The sequence below is a fragment of the Nylanderia fulva genome, unplaced genomic scaffold, assembly GCF_048542155.1.
Source record: "Nylanderia fulva isolate GAGA-0341 unplaced genomic scaffold, ASM4854215v1 Scaffold133, whole genome shotgun sequence".
Taxonomy (NCBI): domain Eukaryota; kingdom Metazoa; phylum Arthropoda; class Insecta; order Hymenoptera; family Formicidae; genus Nylanderia; species Nylanderia fulva.
Window position 1 is genome coordinate 17,501 of NW_028189548.1, and position 16,711 is coordinate 34,211.

Genomic DNA, 16,711 nt, shown 5'->3' on the forward strand with positions numbered 1-16,711 from the left:
TAGGTGCGGCGCCTTCCGGTAGTTCCACCGGGCGTAGATCTGCTGCTTGGTCCTGTGCCGCAGATGATTCGCGATGTCCGTCCACGGGATGTAATCCCCGATCCTCAGTTGATGGATGACCCTGACGAGACATTTGTCCTCCTCCTTGGTCCAAGGACGTCCCGAGGACGGCATCTTCTTGATGGTGTTACACCTGATGAAGCACTGATAAGCGCTACGATTCGTCCCCACCAGTTCCGTAATGGCGTCCCAATCCTGATACTTGCATTCCTTGGCGTATCTCAACAATCTCCTGTCCTCCGCGACCGTCCATTCGCTTTTGTTACAATCCGGATGCAGGTAGATATTCCACATGGCCTGGCACTCACCCGGAGAGTGCTTGTCCTCAAAATCCATCCTGGAAATCTTGTGCCAATCGAATTCCCTCTCGCCTATGGCTCCTACCATCTCCCTGAAGTTTCTAGGCAACGTTAACACAGTCCTCTTAGTTTGCCCATTCGCTGTCTCCTTATCTGAATGTTGAGCAAGCTGTTTATCAAGGTTATCAAATCCTTCAGACAGTACAGATTCAATAGCTTCGTTGTGTATGGCTCTCAGAAGCTTCTCCCTGTCATCTCCCGACCAACGACTGGGTTTTTTAAGGGACGGCAGGAACAACTCGCCACGAGACTCCTTCAGCTTTATGTCGTAGTTCTTGGGCGGCCTGAAGTGGTTCTTATCCTTGAAGTAGGGCATGCCAGCATTGGTGATGAGAGGCTTAGTACGCAAACTGGATCCTTCGGAGTTCATTTTCTCATCTAACTCCTGTATCTTCCTCTCGCACTCCTGCAGCAGTGCCAGTAATTTCGTCTTGGCTGTCAGCAGACCTGAAATCAACTGCGCATTTATCTCGTAGGCGTTCAGAGACTCGAAGTCCTGATTTACATTGATGCAGCTGAGATATTCATCATCACTCCTAGGGTCTATCGATGGGGTGCTGTCGGATGGAGAGTTTTCACGAGCAAACTGTGGCCTGGAATTGCTGGTTGTAGGCAGAGATAGAGCTTCGGTCAGGGCCTGAATGTCAGCCTCGATGTCAGATTCGTCGGAGTCGCTCATAATGCAAAGGGAAAATTTCTTTCCACGTTTTTCCTCGATGGGTCTCTCGTGTCTCTACAAAACAGAATGAAATATAGTGACTAAAATAAACATAAAAAAAGATAAACTTACATACCAACTTGTCAATTAGATTCAAAACAGCATTGTGGAAGTGAAGAGTAACACCGGACAATTAACATCATCATGTCAACATCATTGTCAAACGAAATCATCAATATCAATCACACATGTTTGACAGAAATAGCGTGAAATCGGGAATCATACATATTTTTTTCTTCTGATTTTTTAACATCGTTATCTATCTCTTTTTGCAATATTTATCTTCACTCTACTCCGTTTTTCCTCTCTCTTTTGACGTAAACAAACACGTATCGATGGAATTGTCAAATGAGAGTTGAAACGCGAAAATCGAAAAATATCCCGCGCACATGCAATAGTGTACATACATACATACATACATACATACATACATACATACATACATACATACATACATACATACATACATACATACATACATACATACATACATACATACATACATACATACATACATACATACATACATACATACATACATACATACATACATACATACATACATACATACATACATACATGCATACATACAAACATACATACATACAAACATACATACATACAAACATACATACATACATACATACATACATATATATATATATATATATATATATATATATATATATATATATACAGGGTGTTATAAAAGTACCGGAACAGCAGAATAACTCGAAAAATATGAGTCCTAGAAAAAATGTTAAGTACTGGGTTTTTATAATTTTTTCTTGGCTATCTGACGTTCAGATAGCCAGGAAAAAATCATCAAAACCCAGTACTTAACATTTTTTCTAGGACTCATTTTTCGAGTTATTCTGCTGTTCCGATACTTTTGTAACACCCTGTATAGTAGCAGACGCCTATTTTAGTATGACTCCGGGCATCGATGAGATACTATTAAAGATCGACGGCCTTAGGGAGAATTCACACCTTGACAGAAAAGCAGAAAAAAGAAAAGCAGAAGCCAATCAGAATTGGCGTTGGCAGTAAGCTTCCCAGATAGCCACAGTAATTATTATAACATTATTTTGATAGAAAATGATGCATTTTGACATCAAAATGATGTCATAATAATTACTGTGGCTATCTGAGTTACTAGATAGTAAACTCGGTAATAGTAAACTTACTGCCAATGCTAATTCTGATTTACGTTGTTCATTTCTTTCATATAATTTTATATTGCACTCATTTTGCCACACATGATATTTTTGTTGATACGACATGTTTATTTATCAATCACACGCGTATACTATATATATATATATAGTATACGCGTGTGATTGATAAATAAACATGTCGTATCAACAAAAATATCATGTGTGGCAAAATGAGTGCAATATAAAATTATATGAAAGAAATGAACAACGTAAATCAGAATTAGCATTGGCAGTAAGTTTACTATTACCGAGTTTACTATCTAGTAACTCAGATAGCCACAGTAATTATTATGACATCATTTTGATGTCAAAATGCATCATTTTCTATACAAAAATATCACATATATATATATATAGTATACGCGTGTGATTGATAAATAAACATGTCGTATCAACAAAAATATCATGTGTGGCAAAATGAGTGCAATATAAAATTCAAAGTTGACGCTGAATAGCGAGAAGCATATGAAAAGGGGTGCAGCGTTAAATTTTATACATATATTTATTGATATATATATATATATCAATTGATATATATATCATTGATATATATATATGAATAGCGAGAAGCATATGAAAAGGGTTAAATTTTATACATATATTTATTGATATATATATATATATATATATATATATATATATCAATAAATATATGTATAAAATTTAACCCTTTTCATATGCTTCTCGCTATTCAGCGTCAACTTTGATCACGTGACCTGTCTTGACGCTGAAAATGAGCGTTGAGCGTCAACATGAAAAGGTACCTTAATAAGTTCTAACACAGAGATCGCCAAAGGCCTGTCTAAAGAGGAGAACATCATTTTTGACCCTTACCGACACACTTTGCCTCTGGTTCGAGTCCAGGCTAATAAAATTCTTTAATTTTACTAAAAAACTTTGCCTCTAGTGCGAGTTCAGACTAAAATCTTTTTATTTTACACGTATAATCAAAGGATTTTAGCCTGAACTAGCACTAGAGGCAAAGTTTTTTTGTAAAATTAAAGGATTTTATTAGCCTGGTGGTGGTGATGGTGGTGGTAATAATGGTAGTAATAGTAGTAGTAGTAGTAGTAGTAGTAGTAGTAGTAGTAGTAGTAGTAGTAGTAGTAGTTAGTACTTGTCGACTGATTTTTTCTTCCTTTTTTTTTAAATTTTTTTTCCTCTTTATTTACGACAAAGAGTTTCTCTGTGTCTTTATTTATTCTAACAGCGAGACCTTCACGAGGTGCAATTCAGCCTTTGGAGGAAATTTTCGCTGACTGCTGCGAAACAGTCACTCACGACAGTTGGGCAGCAGGGACAGAAGTGAAGCGGTGGGGGATACAAGAAATAAGCTGTCTCTCGGCGCATGACGTCACCGTCGGGATACCCGCACGAGTGACGCGAAGTGGCCAATCAATCCTTCGCTTCCCCAGAAATAATAGATACACGTGGATGTTGCCAGGGAGGGGACAAAATCCGATAGCAAGCGTTTCTGATTGGCCAGTTAAATTATTAGGAACTCTCTGATTGGTCGGAGAATCGTTGGGGATTCTAAGAAATTTGGACGGGTCCACAATAGATAATTTAAGCCTTAAGGCCAGTGTCCACGATACTAGGGTATCGATTTTGTAACTTTTCTAAAGCGAAAACGTGAAAAGCGAAAAATTTCCGCCAAATCACGCATTAATTTTAAAATAAAATTGATGTGCAATTGGCGGAAATATTTCACTTTTCACGTTTTCATTTTAGAAAAAGTTACAGAATCGATACCTTGAACTTGAACTGATTTCTAGCATCGTGGACACAAGGCTTAAGCGAGGAGCACACACGTTTGCATAGACACATAAGCGTAAGCATAAAAATCTTGATTGGTCTATGAACGTATGCATAAGAAATTCAACCAATCGAATTTCTTATGCATATGCTTATGCGCTTATGCAAGAGTGTGCGCTCCCCGCTTTAAAGCTTACTACACCTATAGCGGGATCTACAATGGCAGCAGGAGTACAGAGTACAAGAGTAAGCAGTAAGCAGTACGAAATGGGATTTGCTCATTTCGTCGGGAGTAACGGAATCAGTCAATCCCATTTTGTACTGCTTACTGCTTACTTTTGTACTCTGTACTCTTGCTGCAATTGTAGACCCCGCTTATTGTAGATTCAGCTCAATACCAGGCACACACAACAGGCAATAGGAATAAGAAATAGAAAACATCAACCAATCAAAAATGGAGATATATATGTATATTATTCTCTGCTCCTATTAGTGGATATTTTCTATTTCTTATTCCTATTGCCTGTTGCTTAATTTTGTGCAAGCGGCTTAAGAAATTGATTAATCACAGTCGATTATTTCCCTTATTCTAGACTGTGATTGGTGAATTTCTTAAGATTTAGAGCTTACTGCAGCTATTAGATTCGACTTCACAATCAAGAATTAAAGATTTAGGGCTTAAGGGGATGCCGGAGAGACGGCCGAACTCCGATAGGTTAGCACCACACATATCTAAACATATGCACGTATACACATATACACATGATAGGTTAGCACCACACATGTTTAAACATATGCACGTATACAACATGCACATATGCGTGAAAATTTTCTGCACCGTTTTCTTATTTATTAGGCTTTTAAACTTATATCTAAAAATATACTAATACTTCTTCATTCAATTTCTAGTCGGAACCTATATATCTTATTTTGTACGTACAAACAGCAGAACTTTTATATTAAACAATTATTTTTTTCGACCTGACGACAGAAGTCGATAAAGAAATTTTAGTTTTTAAATTTTTTCTTGTTTTTAACATAAAATCAGTAGGTTCCCACTTTGTTTCTGTACGTGTTTTAATTGTGGAAAAGCATTTATTATTTTATTAAACCAATAAAAAGATTTCGGTGCAGAAATTTAATAATTTAATAATTTTATAAATTTATTAAATTAATTTAATAATTTAATATTCAATTAAATAAATTAAATTGAATAAGCAATTAAATAAATTTAATAATTAATAAACAGTCAATTACATTAATTTAAGGCCAGATATACATACCGGGTTGGCAGAGAGAGGGGTGGGGGCCCCGCTCTCATTGCACGTCGACCCTGGGAAGTCCGGGGGGAGCTAGTAGCCCGGCTCCCCTCGATGCCCTTTCGGGGCAAGGGATGTCCTCTCCGGGGGGATACCTGTAGTATCCTCTCGGGGGATGTGTCCTTCCTAAAGGACGCCGGTCGGGTGTCCACCGTGAAGTTATGCTTACGCGGTTCCGCGGTGGACATAACCCATATGACCAGGGGCTTCAGTCAGGTTTTAGGTCGGTCCCCCGCCCGATAGTCCCTCGGGATACTACGGGCGGGAATCCACCACGAAGCCTCCTGACCCTCCCTCAGGGGTCAGGACGGCGAAGTTTGGTTTAGGCAAATTTCCTGACTATAAAAAAAAAAAAAAAAAAAAAGGCCAGATATACAACAGGTGTAGTAAGCTCTAAGCTTTAAAAAATTCACCAATCACAGTCAAGAATGAGGGGAATAATTGACTGTGATTGATCAATTTTTTAAGGTTTACTACATCTATTGTAGACCTGGCCTAATTATTTAATAAACAGTTAATTAAATTAATTTAATGTTGTCTTATTTTTTAGTAGACAAAACTTTCGATTGGTGACCAGATAATACAAAAATACATCTGCTTTCTTTGATATCCGTCGCGAGAGAGAGGGTGCGATTACATGGACGCGCGGAAACGCGGAAACGCGGAAGAGAAAGTAACTAAACTTTACTAGAGTCCCGCATTTCCGCGCGTTCCGTTCCGTCTGTTTTGATTGCCTTATATTACATGGAGCACATTTTGAGCGGAAAAGCGGAACGGTATAGTGACAAATAGACATTTGTATTAATTTTTTAAATTTATATTTACTTAAGGGTCGACAGGCGACATGGTGGAGACGCCTATCGGCCGGCCGGGAATTACGGATTCTTATTTTCCAGATATTAGCGAAAATATTGAATGAATCTTATTAAATTTAGGATATTCTTAATCAGTAAGCTCATTTGTAGTCCTCTAAAGAGCTATTTTATGAAAAAAAGATAAAAATAAAAATTTTTAATAAACTTGGGGGAATGCACAGCTAGGAACGGGTAAGGTTGGGTTAGCCGCGAGTCCGTATTTTATTTATTATAAATTTTTAAGAGCGAAAATGTAAAATCCGGCCTTTTAGAGGACTGCTTTATTATATAAAGAATATATTAAAAAAAAATTCACGAAGTTATGTCACTTATTTTATGAAATATCTGGACGATAAGATTCTCACTAGATTCATAAGGAGCAGGGGAAATTTCTGTGGTAACATGCTGACTGCTTGACAAGGAGAGAGCATCATTCCATCTTTGTCTCTCTTACATCGCATATGTAGTAGCGTCCATGTAGGTACAAAAACTAATACGTGAGCACACGGATGCAAATATTGAGAGATAATGTCAGCAAAAAGGCTATCATATTATTTTTATTTTTTTGTATATGTATGCATATGTAAATAAAGAACAAAAATAAAAACTATTTTAAATAATAAGAATCTATTTGTGTGTGTGTGTGTGTGTGTGTAATTAAAAATTAATAAAAAAATTAAAAAATCAATTTATATACCATATATTTTTTTTATATCATATAAAAAAATCTTAGAAATGTACTTAAATTTTTCGTAGATCCTCGATTTTTTTCATTGCTTCTAAACATTCAGCTAAAAGAGCAGTTGAGACTATTCGAATAAAAAATATTTCATCTTATTTTTTGCAAATAATATAATATATTTTTTATTTAGGAGTCCAAAAATATATGTTACGCATAAGTTATTTATAATTTTCGTTCAAATTAAGAGAATATTGTATTGAATATATTGTAATGCATATACACATTAATTTTCATTAATTTACTTGTTTAACAAAAACATGGTTTTTTGATAATAATTTAAAATTATTTCTGCTCAGTGATTTTTAAATAGCCGCAGTATATTGACGGTGCAAAGGTAGCATAATCAATTGTTTTTTAAATGAAAACTGGAATGAAGGAATTGATTAAAGCTGTTTTAATTTGTAGATTTAAAATTTAAATTTTAAGTTAAAATTCTTAAAAGAAATTATGGGACGAGAAGACCCTATTAAATTAATATAATTTTTTTATTTAAGGAAATAAATTTTATTTTAATGATTATATTTTATTGGGAGGATAATTAAATAAAATGAACTTTAATTTAAAGATAATTTTAACATTAATTAATGAAATTTTTATAAAGGATTGATTATTAAATTAAGAAAATTTTTTTTTTTATAATAATTATAAAAATTAATTACCTTAGGGATAATAGCGTAATATTTTTAGAAAGATCATATTAATAAAAATGATTGCGACCTCGATGTTGAAATAAAATAAAAATTAAATAAAGAAGTTTAATATTTTAGTCTGTTCGACTAATAAAATTTTACATGATTTGAGTTCAGATCGGTGTAAGCCAGATCGGTTTCTATCTATAATAAAATTAAGAAAATTTTGTACAAAAGGACTTTTTTTTAAATTATATTTTTTTTAATGAATAAATTTAATTGATCAAATATATATAAATAAATAAAATTACTTTGGCAAAATTTAAGTGTATTAAATTTAGAATTTTAATGATGTATAATAGAAAAAAGTTATACAAGTAATAATTTGTCAAAATTTAAGATTATATTTTTATAGTGCGTTAAATATATTAAGATTGTTAATTTTGTTATTAATTATATTAGTTGGGGTAGCTTTTTTAACTTTATTGGAACGAAAAATTTTAAGATATGTACAAATTCGTAAAGAACCTAATAAGGTGGGATTTATAGGATTATTTCAATCTTTTAGTGATGCTATTAAATTACTTAATAAAGAATTATTTTATGTATATAAATCTAATTATAATTTTTTTTATTTATGTCCTATAATTAGATTTGTTTTAATAATAATATGATTAGTATTTCCTTACATTACTAATATTTATTTTTTAAATTATTCTATTTTATTAATAATTGTTTTTATAACTATTAGAGGGTATGTTATAATTTTTATGGGATGATCAGCTAATTCGATTTATTCAATAATAGGAGCAATACGATCAGTTTCACAAATATTATCATATGAAGTAAGATTTATTTTAATTATTTTAGTTATTATATTAATAAGAGAGAGATATTCTTTTTTTGATTTTATTAATTATCAATTTTATTTATGATATATAGTAGTTTTATATCCTTTGTTTATTATAGTGTTTATTAGGATTTTAGCTGAATTAAATCGAAGTCCTATAGATTTTATCGAAAGTGAGTCAGATGATTTAATATTGAATATTTTAGGGGTGGGTTTACATTAATTTTTTTATCTGAATATGGAATAATTATTTTTTTAGATTAATTAGAATTTATATATTTAGGAATTTATTAAAATATTCAATAATTTTAACTTTTATTTTAATTAATATTTTATGTAGAATAGTAATTTTTATACATGGAATACTTCCTCGAATACAATATGATAAATTAATATATTTATGTTGGAAAATTATTTTACCAATAATTTTGGTTTATATTTTATTAATTTTTGGATGTAAATTTATATTATTAATAATAATTTAGTAAAAAAAATTAAATGTTTAAAAGTTAATAGAAAATTAAAATTTCTTTAATATGTTTTCAAAACATAAACTTAAATTCAAGATTATTAACTTAATTTAATAGTAATTTATAAAAAATTTAAATGTTAAATATAATTATTTTTAATATTTTAAATTTATTTATAATAATAAATTTTAAAATATTTATTTAAAAATAATTAAATCTCAAATTTTTATTAGGAAAGGTAATAAGATAAAATAAAGAAAGTAACATAATGATAAAATTTGTCTAATAATGATAAAAGGTTGAGCTCCTGCTCATGTTAATAGAATAAAAATATTAATGAAAATTCAAAATAAATATTGATTTAAAGGATAAAATGATAATGAATTAAATTTTATAGAAATTAGAGGTAAAAAATATAAGATAATAATTGATGATAATAATGCAATTACACCTCCTAATTTGTTAGGGATAGATCGGAGGATAGCATAAACATATAGAAAATATCATTCAGGTTGAATATGAATTAAAAATGTATTTTATAAATAAATGAAATATTATATATATAATATATATATATAAGTGTATATATATATATATATATATATATATATATATATATACAGATATGAAAGAACTTACGAGTAACGTATGATGGCTCAATGCAAGAATATTTAATCACGTAAAAAACTTGAGTTCAAATATATCAATATCAATTTTTTTATAATATATTAGAATATAGAAAATCATAGAAATATATTTTTTATATAGGCGATTAACTTAAAAATTTGATATTGAAAATATTTTAATCATTTTACAACTACACACACTATAAATATATAAATGCAAAATACTTCCGTAAATAAATTTCAATAAATCAATTGCACACATGCACACAGCTGGTATGTAGATTTTTATTAAATTTATTTTCTGAATTATTTTACACTTATATATATGTAGTAAAAATATTTTCAATATATTAAAAAATTTTTAAATCGCCGAAATATATTTTATCATTTTTCTATATTCCAATATATATATATATATATATATATATATATATATATTGTATTATAAAAAAATTGATATTGATATATTTGAACTCTAATTTACTGGATGATATACTGAACATCCTTGCATTGATTATATATTACTCAACGGTACGTTCTTTCACGTTATAAGTTATTGGAGCAAATTATACAATAGCATCAATAATCAAAAAGAAATCAAGAATAATCAACATATCCCTTATATAACATATATATATATATATATATATATACGCACATATGTGCATAAGGATATATAAAATTTATAAAAAGTAGGTACTTATTAGCCTTGCTACGCTACTGCCTTCTGCTACGGAAGGCCAGAAAGCATTTTCAGGCGGCATCTCGCGTATACCGGCACGGTAGAGGAACAAGGAGAACACGTGATTATCGGTCCTTGTCTCTCTACGGTGCGTCCGCGTGAGCAATGCAATGGTGTATGTACGTGTACAGACATGCACCACTACATAAAACCCGAGAATTGGTTTCTCGGCGTTGGCAACACTGAAATCGGAGTTTCGCGTTGTCACCGCGCGAGGTCTCCAACATCAATTCGGAGTTTGGCCGACCGACCTGTCGACCCTTAATTCATTGAAATTCCTTTTAATATGTTCATCTTTTCAACTTATCTATTGAATACAAGCATTTTAATCAATAAATATAGTTAAATATTAATATTTTATAATTCCCCGTTCCGCTTTTCCGCTCAAAATGTGCTCCATGTAATATAAGGCAATCAAAACAGACGGAACGGAACGCGCGGAAATGCGGGACTCTAGTAAAGTTTAGTTACTTTCTCTTCCGCGTTTCCGCGTTTCCGCGTTTCCGCGCGTCCATGTAATCGCACCCAGAGAGAGAGAGAGAAAAAAAAATTTTACAATTTTTTTTTCAATGTCTTCAATGTTGTTAATTTAACCTAGTGACGTCATCTATCTCCAGCTAGTAGATTTTAGTAACCTACAGAATTTATATATATATATATATATATATATATATATATATATATGTTTTATGTTTCTTTTAATATTTTGAATTAGCAAAAAAAAAGAAGAAAAAGAAGGTGCCAACGGTACATGGTGTTCCCAAGCGGTCACCCATCTAAGTACTAACCATGCCCAACGTTGCTTAACTTCAGTGATCAGACGAGAACTGGTGTGTTCAACGGGGTATGACTGTTGACGATAGTAAAATCTTTAATTAATGAAGAAATAGTCACTTGAAAATTTTAAGAGTATTGTAAATAAAATAGTTTCTTTATTGTTATTATAATTTAAGTATACATACATTTGAAATAAAAAATAAATATATATATATGGATTAGAGTCCCTAGAAGTAAGAGTCTGGGGAATGTTCTAATTTCTAGTTCAAAAGAAAATGGCATCCATAGTAAATTCAAAAAACACTGAACAATAATGGAAATTGTCTTATCTTTTAGTAAACAAAAATTTTTATAATATATAAAATTGATATATCACAAATAATATATAAAAAAATGTTTTATGTTTCTTTTAAGATTTTGAATTAGCAAAAAAAAGAAGAAAAAGAAGGTGCCAACGGTACATGGTGTTCCCAAGCGGTCACCCATCTAAGTACTAACCATGCCCAACGTTGCTTAACTTCAGTGATCAGACGAGAACTGGTGTGTTCAACGGGGTATGACTGTTGACAATGGTAAAATCTTTAATTAATGAAGAAATAGTCACTTGAAAATTTTAAGAGTATTGTAAATAAAATAGTTTCTTTATTGTCATTATAATTTAAGTATACATACATTTGAAACAAAAAATAAATATTATTATTGGTAATAAAGAGATCCTAAAGCCGTATGTTTTACCAATAAAACGCAAAATTAAGAATTTGACTATACCCATACAGCACCGATAGATTGCAAAAACATTACAACAATCTTTCACCGCAATATTGCAATATTGCAAATTCACTGCAAAATGTTGCTACATTATTGCTGTTGAATTGCAGCAATGTTAAAATGTCCGCTTTTTGGAAGATTGCAACAAAATATTACAACAATATTGCAATATATTATGAGTTTGCAATAATGCATTGTTATTGCAACCATAAACTAATGTTGCATATGCAGGTATATAAATGTAAATAAATCATTAATGAAAATACGTTGTAGTTAATTTATATATATTACAATATATAAATTATAGAATTTTGATTACATGCAATATTTCCAAAATATTAATGTCATGTTGCTACAAGTGTGCTGGAATTTTGTGCACCTATATCTCTGCAATGTCTTTATAATGTTGCATTGCAACTTGCAACATTGCAACGTTGCTGCAATATAATTGCAATAATCTGTGCTGTATGGGTATATTAATCATTTTATTAACTATACATACCCCAGACAGCACAGAATTTTATGATAAAGATTCATAAATATTTATATAAATATATATTTTTTAAAAATATGATATAAATATTTTGAAAATGTTTTATAAAAACCTTTTATTAACTATATTATTAAAATAAATTAAAATATTTAATATAATATATTTATGGTATGTATAAAGATAAATATTTATATAGATATATTATTTTGTAAATATTTTTTAACTAAATTGTTAGTTTTTTCATTTATTCGCTATGTGCGATGTATATCTTTCTCATAATTGATTTTCAGTAAGAATTATATAAAGCTGATAAAAACAAAAATTAATAAAATTAAAAGTCATAAAATTATTTATTCTATTTTTGAACTACATTCTACAATAGGGGTTGTATAGATTTACATGAGCCGTCTATTTTATTGATTTAATTATTAATATTGAATAGTAAAATCTAAATATTAAATATATTAATATTTAAAATATTAAAAATAATTTTAAATATTAATATTAACAGAATATTAAAAATAAATATTAAATATTAATATTAAAAATATTAAATATAAATATTATTAATATTGAATATTAAGAATAAATAGTAATTAATCCTATAAGAATAAGTATATTACATTTAAGTTAGTTTAGTAAGTAATATTTTTTTTAATATTAAGAATAAAAATTGAGAATAAATATATATGTACTAATATTTTAAAAATTATAAAATCAAATATTATTAATATTGAATATTAAGAATAAATATTCAATATTAATATTGAATATTAATATTCAATATATATATATATATATATATATATATATATTTATTTTTAATATTCAATATATTAATATATTAATATATTAATATTTAATATAATTCTTAATATTTATATATTCTATATATAATTTTTAATATTCAATATTAATATTTAATATTTATTCTTAATATTAAGGGTCGGCAGAAGGCCCGGCCAGAGTCCGAATTGATATTGAAGACCTCACGCAGTGACAACGCAAAGCTCCGTTTTCAGGGTTTGCCAAAACTGAGAAACCAATTCTCGGGTTTTATGTAGTGGTGCATGTCTATACACGTACATACACCATTGCATTGCTCACGCGGACGCACCGTAGAAAGACAAGGACCGATAATGACGTGTTCTCCTTGTTCCTCTACCGTGCCGGTATACGCGAGATGCGGCCTGAAAATGCTTTCTGGGTATCGATTCTGTAACTTTTTCTAAAGTAATAACGTGAAAAATGAAAAATTTCCGCCAATCGCACATCGATTTTATTTTAAAATCAATGCGTGATTGGCGAGAATTTTTCACTTTTCACATTTTCACTTTAAAAAAAGTTACAGAATCGATACCCTGACCTTCCGTAGCAGAAGGCAGTAGCGTAGCAGAGCTAATAAGCACCCACTTTTTGGAAGTTGTATATATGCTTATGCTCATGTGTGTATATATACCTGTATGTTGCGGATTAACCAATCAAATGACAAGTTGCTTTACTTTCATTGGTCAATCGGCAATTGTCAATTAGCAACGGGAGGATATTTGCAACCTATTGTATAATGGCTCTTATGCATATGCTTATGCGCTTATGCAAGAGTGTGTGCTCCCCGCTTAAGAATCTTTGATTGATCTATAAACGTATGCATAAGAAATTCAACCAATCGAATTTCTTATGCATATGCTTATGCGCTTATGCAAAAGTGTGCGCTCCCCGCTAAAGCGGGGGGGGGGGGGGGATTCGTAATTCCAGGCCGGCCGATAAGCGTCTCCACCGGGCCTCCTGCCGACCCTTAATGCATCAACAAAATATTACTTTAATAAAAGGATGGCATCAAGCCGCAACAGATAATGATTTCCCGTTATTTGATTCAAGCAAGAATATAATTGTTCAATGTATAAATATATATATTGTAAGAAATCGAGATTATTAAAAGAAGAATTAAGTAAAGTATTTAATTACGGATAACCGTTAAAAGTTTTAACTGTTCTTAGAAAGCGCGGAAAGTACGAAGGTTCGAGAAAGGTGTTTGAAAGTCACTCAACAAAAATATTCACGTAAAGACAAAGACTGCTATTTATTTCGTAAGACTCCCGTATACAAAAATCAACTATCTTTTAGGTATACTGCTCGAAGGAGAGTCCCGGGTTTCTCAGCTCGCCTAGCTTAAATACCCTTTGACTCTCCCGCGCGCGCCGCTTTAGTTTGCGCCCTTTACGCTTATCGCCGAGGGCAGCAGTTATCGGGGACAGTTAGCTGTCGTATCGGCGCGTGCGCAATCAGCCGATCGGTGGCAATTGCTTTCAATATATATATAATATAAATATATAAAATATAATATAAATATATATAAATATATAAATATTTACATAAATATATATATATTTGTACACAAAATGCGTACAAATATACACATCCATTCGGAAACACTTTACACCCGAGAACATGTTCTGTATCCCCTTCACTTCTCCATTAAAATCACGAAACCACACCGAGTGTCTATAGTTTTCCGAACGTATATATATATATATATATATATATATATATATATATATATATATATATATATATATATATGGATTAGAGTCTCTAGAAGTAAGAGTCTGGGGAATGTTCTAATTTCTAGTTTAAAAGAAAATGGCATCCATAGTGAATTCAAAAAACACTGAACAATAATGGAAATTGTCTTATCTTTTAGTAAACAAAAATTTTTATAATATATAAAATTGATATATCACAAATAATATATAAAAAAATGTTTTGTTTTATTTAAGATTTTGAATTAGCAAAAAAAAGAAGAAAAAGAAGGTGCCAACGGTACATGGTGTTCCCAAGCGGTCACCCATCTAAGTACTAACCATGCCCAACGTTGCTTAACTTCAGTGATCAGACGAGAACTGGTGTGTTCAACGGGGTATGACTGTTGACGATGGTAAAATCTTTAATTAATGAAGAAATAGTCACTTGAAAATTTTAAGAGTATTGTAAATAAAATAGTTTCTTTATTGTCATTATAATTTAAGTAAACATACATTTGAAACAAAAAATAAATATTATTATTGGTAATAAAGAGATCTTAAAGCCGTTTGTTTTACCAATAAAACGCAAAATTGAGAATTTGACTATATATTAATCATTTTATTAACTATACATACCCCAGACAGCACAGAATTTTATGATAAAGATTCATAAATATTTATAAATATATATTTTTTAAAAATATGATATAAATATTTTGAAAATGTTTTATAAAAACCTTTTATTTAACGTATTATTAAAATAAATTAAAATATTTAATATAATATATTTATGGTATGTATAAAGATAAATATTTATATAGATATTATTTTGTAAATATTTATATAATTCTTACAATGAAAATCAATTATGAGAAAGATATACATCACATAGCGATAAATGAAAAAACTAACAATTTAGTTAAAAAATATTTACAAAATAATATCTATATAAATATTTATCTTTATACATACCATAAATATATTATATTAAATATTTTAATCTATTTTAATAATATGTTAAATAAAAGGTTTTTATAAAACATTTTTAAAATATTTATCTCATATTTTTAAAAAATATATATTTATAAATATTTATGAATCTTTATCATAAAATTCTGTGCTGTCTGGGGTATGTATAGTTAATAAAATGATTAATATATAGTCAAATTCTTAATTTTGCGTTTTATTGGTAAAACAAACGGCTTTAGGATCTCTTTATTACCAATAATAATATTTATTTTTTGTTTCAAATGTATGTATACTTAAATTATAATGACAATAAAGAAACAATTTTATTTACAATAATCTTAAAATTTTCAAGTGACTATTTCCTCATTAATTAAAGATTTTACCATCGTCAACAGTCATACCCCGTTGAACACACCAGTTCTCGTCTGATCACTGAAGTTAAGCAACGTTGGGCATGGTTAGTACTTAGATGGGTGACCGCTTGGGAACACCATGTACCGTTGGCACCCTTCTTTTTTCTTCTTTTTTTTGCTAATTCGAAACATAAAACATTTTTTTATATATTATTTGTGATAAAAGATGTAAAAACTCTGAAGTCACCAGATGATAATTAAAAAATGGTAGTAATTTAATCAACCAACTCTGGCAATTTAAGTGATTATACGTGTAAAATCAAAAGATTTTAGCCTGAACTCGCACCAGAGGCAAACTTTTTTGGTAAAATCAAAGGATTTTATTAGCCTGGACTCGAACCAGGGGCAAAGTGTGTCGGTAAGGGGCAAAATGACGGTCTCCTCTTTAGACGATCTGTCTAAATTTGGCGATCTGTCTATTAATCTGT

The 16,711-nt window shown here is 30.2% G+C and overlaps 1 protein-coding gene and 4 non-coding genes across 7 annotated transcripts in view; 1 reads left to right on the forward strand and 4 right to left on the reverse strand.

The window, feature by feature from the left end:
• The window catches only part of LOC114930252 (proximal sequence element A Pbp95), a 7,195-nt gene extending 5,563 nt beyond the window's left edge, over positions 1 to 1,632 (reverse strand). Inside the window, exons 1-3 of one of the 3 annotated variants that reach the window (XM_085479912.1) lie at positions 1,214 to 1,632; positions 925 to 1,152; positions 1 to 876 (exon numbers count right to left, since the gene is read on the reverse strand). The exon at positions 1 to 876 is cut by the window's left edge and continues 5,563 nt beyond it. In XM_085479912.1, coding sequence (XP_085336038.1) covers positions 1 to 876; positions 925 to 1,098 — 1,050 coding nt within the window. In that variant the 5' untranslated portion in view covers positions 1,099 to 1,152; positions 1,214 to 1,632. Of the gene's footprint in view, positions 1,153 to 1,213 lie in introns of those variants that run through there. The other 2 variants (XM_029301994.2, XM_085479913.1) reach the window with 2 other exon arrangements.
• Positions 1,633 to 11,080: 9,448 nt separating this feature from the next.
• Positions 11,081 to 11,199, reverse strand: LOC114930256 (5S ribosomal RNA). The gene has a single exon (XR_003819415.1). It is a non-coding gene; the product is annotated as a 5S ribosomal RNA (ribosomal RNA).
• A 368-nt stretch (positions 11,200 to 11,567) lies between these two features.
• On the reverse strand, positions 11,568 to 11,686 carry LOC114933402 (5S ribosomal RNA). Its single transcript, XR_003820052.1, has one exon. It is a non-coding gene; the product is annotated as a 5S ribosomal RNA (ribosomal RNA).
• A 3,505-nt stretch (positions 11,687 to 15,191) lies between these two features.
• LOC114935081 (5S ribosomal RNA) lies at positions 15,192 to 15,310 on the reverse strand. Its single transcript, XR_003820424.1, has one exon. It is a non-coding gene; the product is annotated as a 5S ribosomal RNA (ribosomal RNA).
• Positions 15,311 to 16,257: 947 nt separating this feature from the next.
• LOC114931211 (5S ribosomal RNA) lies at positions 16,258 to 16,376 on the forward strand. The gene has a single exon (XR_003819628.1). It is a non-coding gene; the product is annotated as a 5S ribosomal RNA (ribosomal RNA).
• Positions 16,377 to 16,711: the final 335 nt, after the last annotated feature.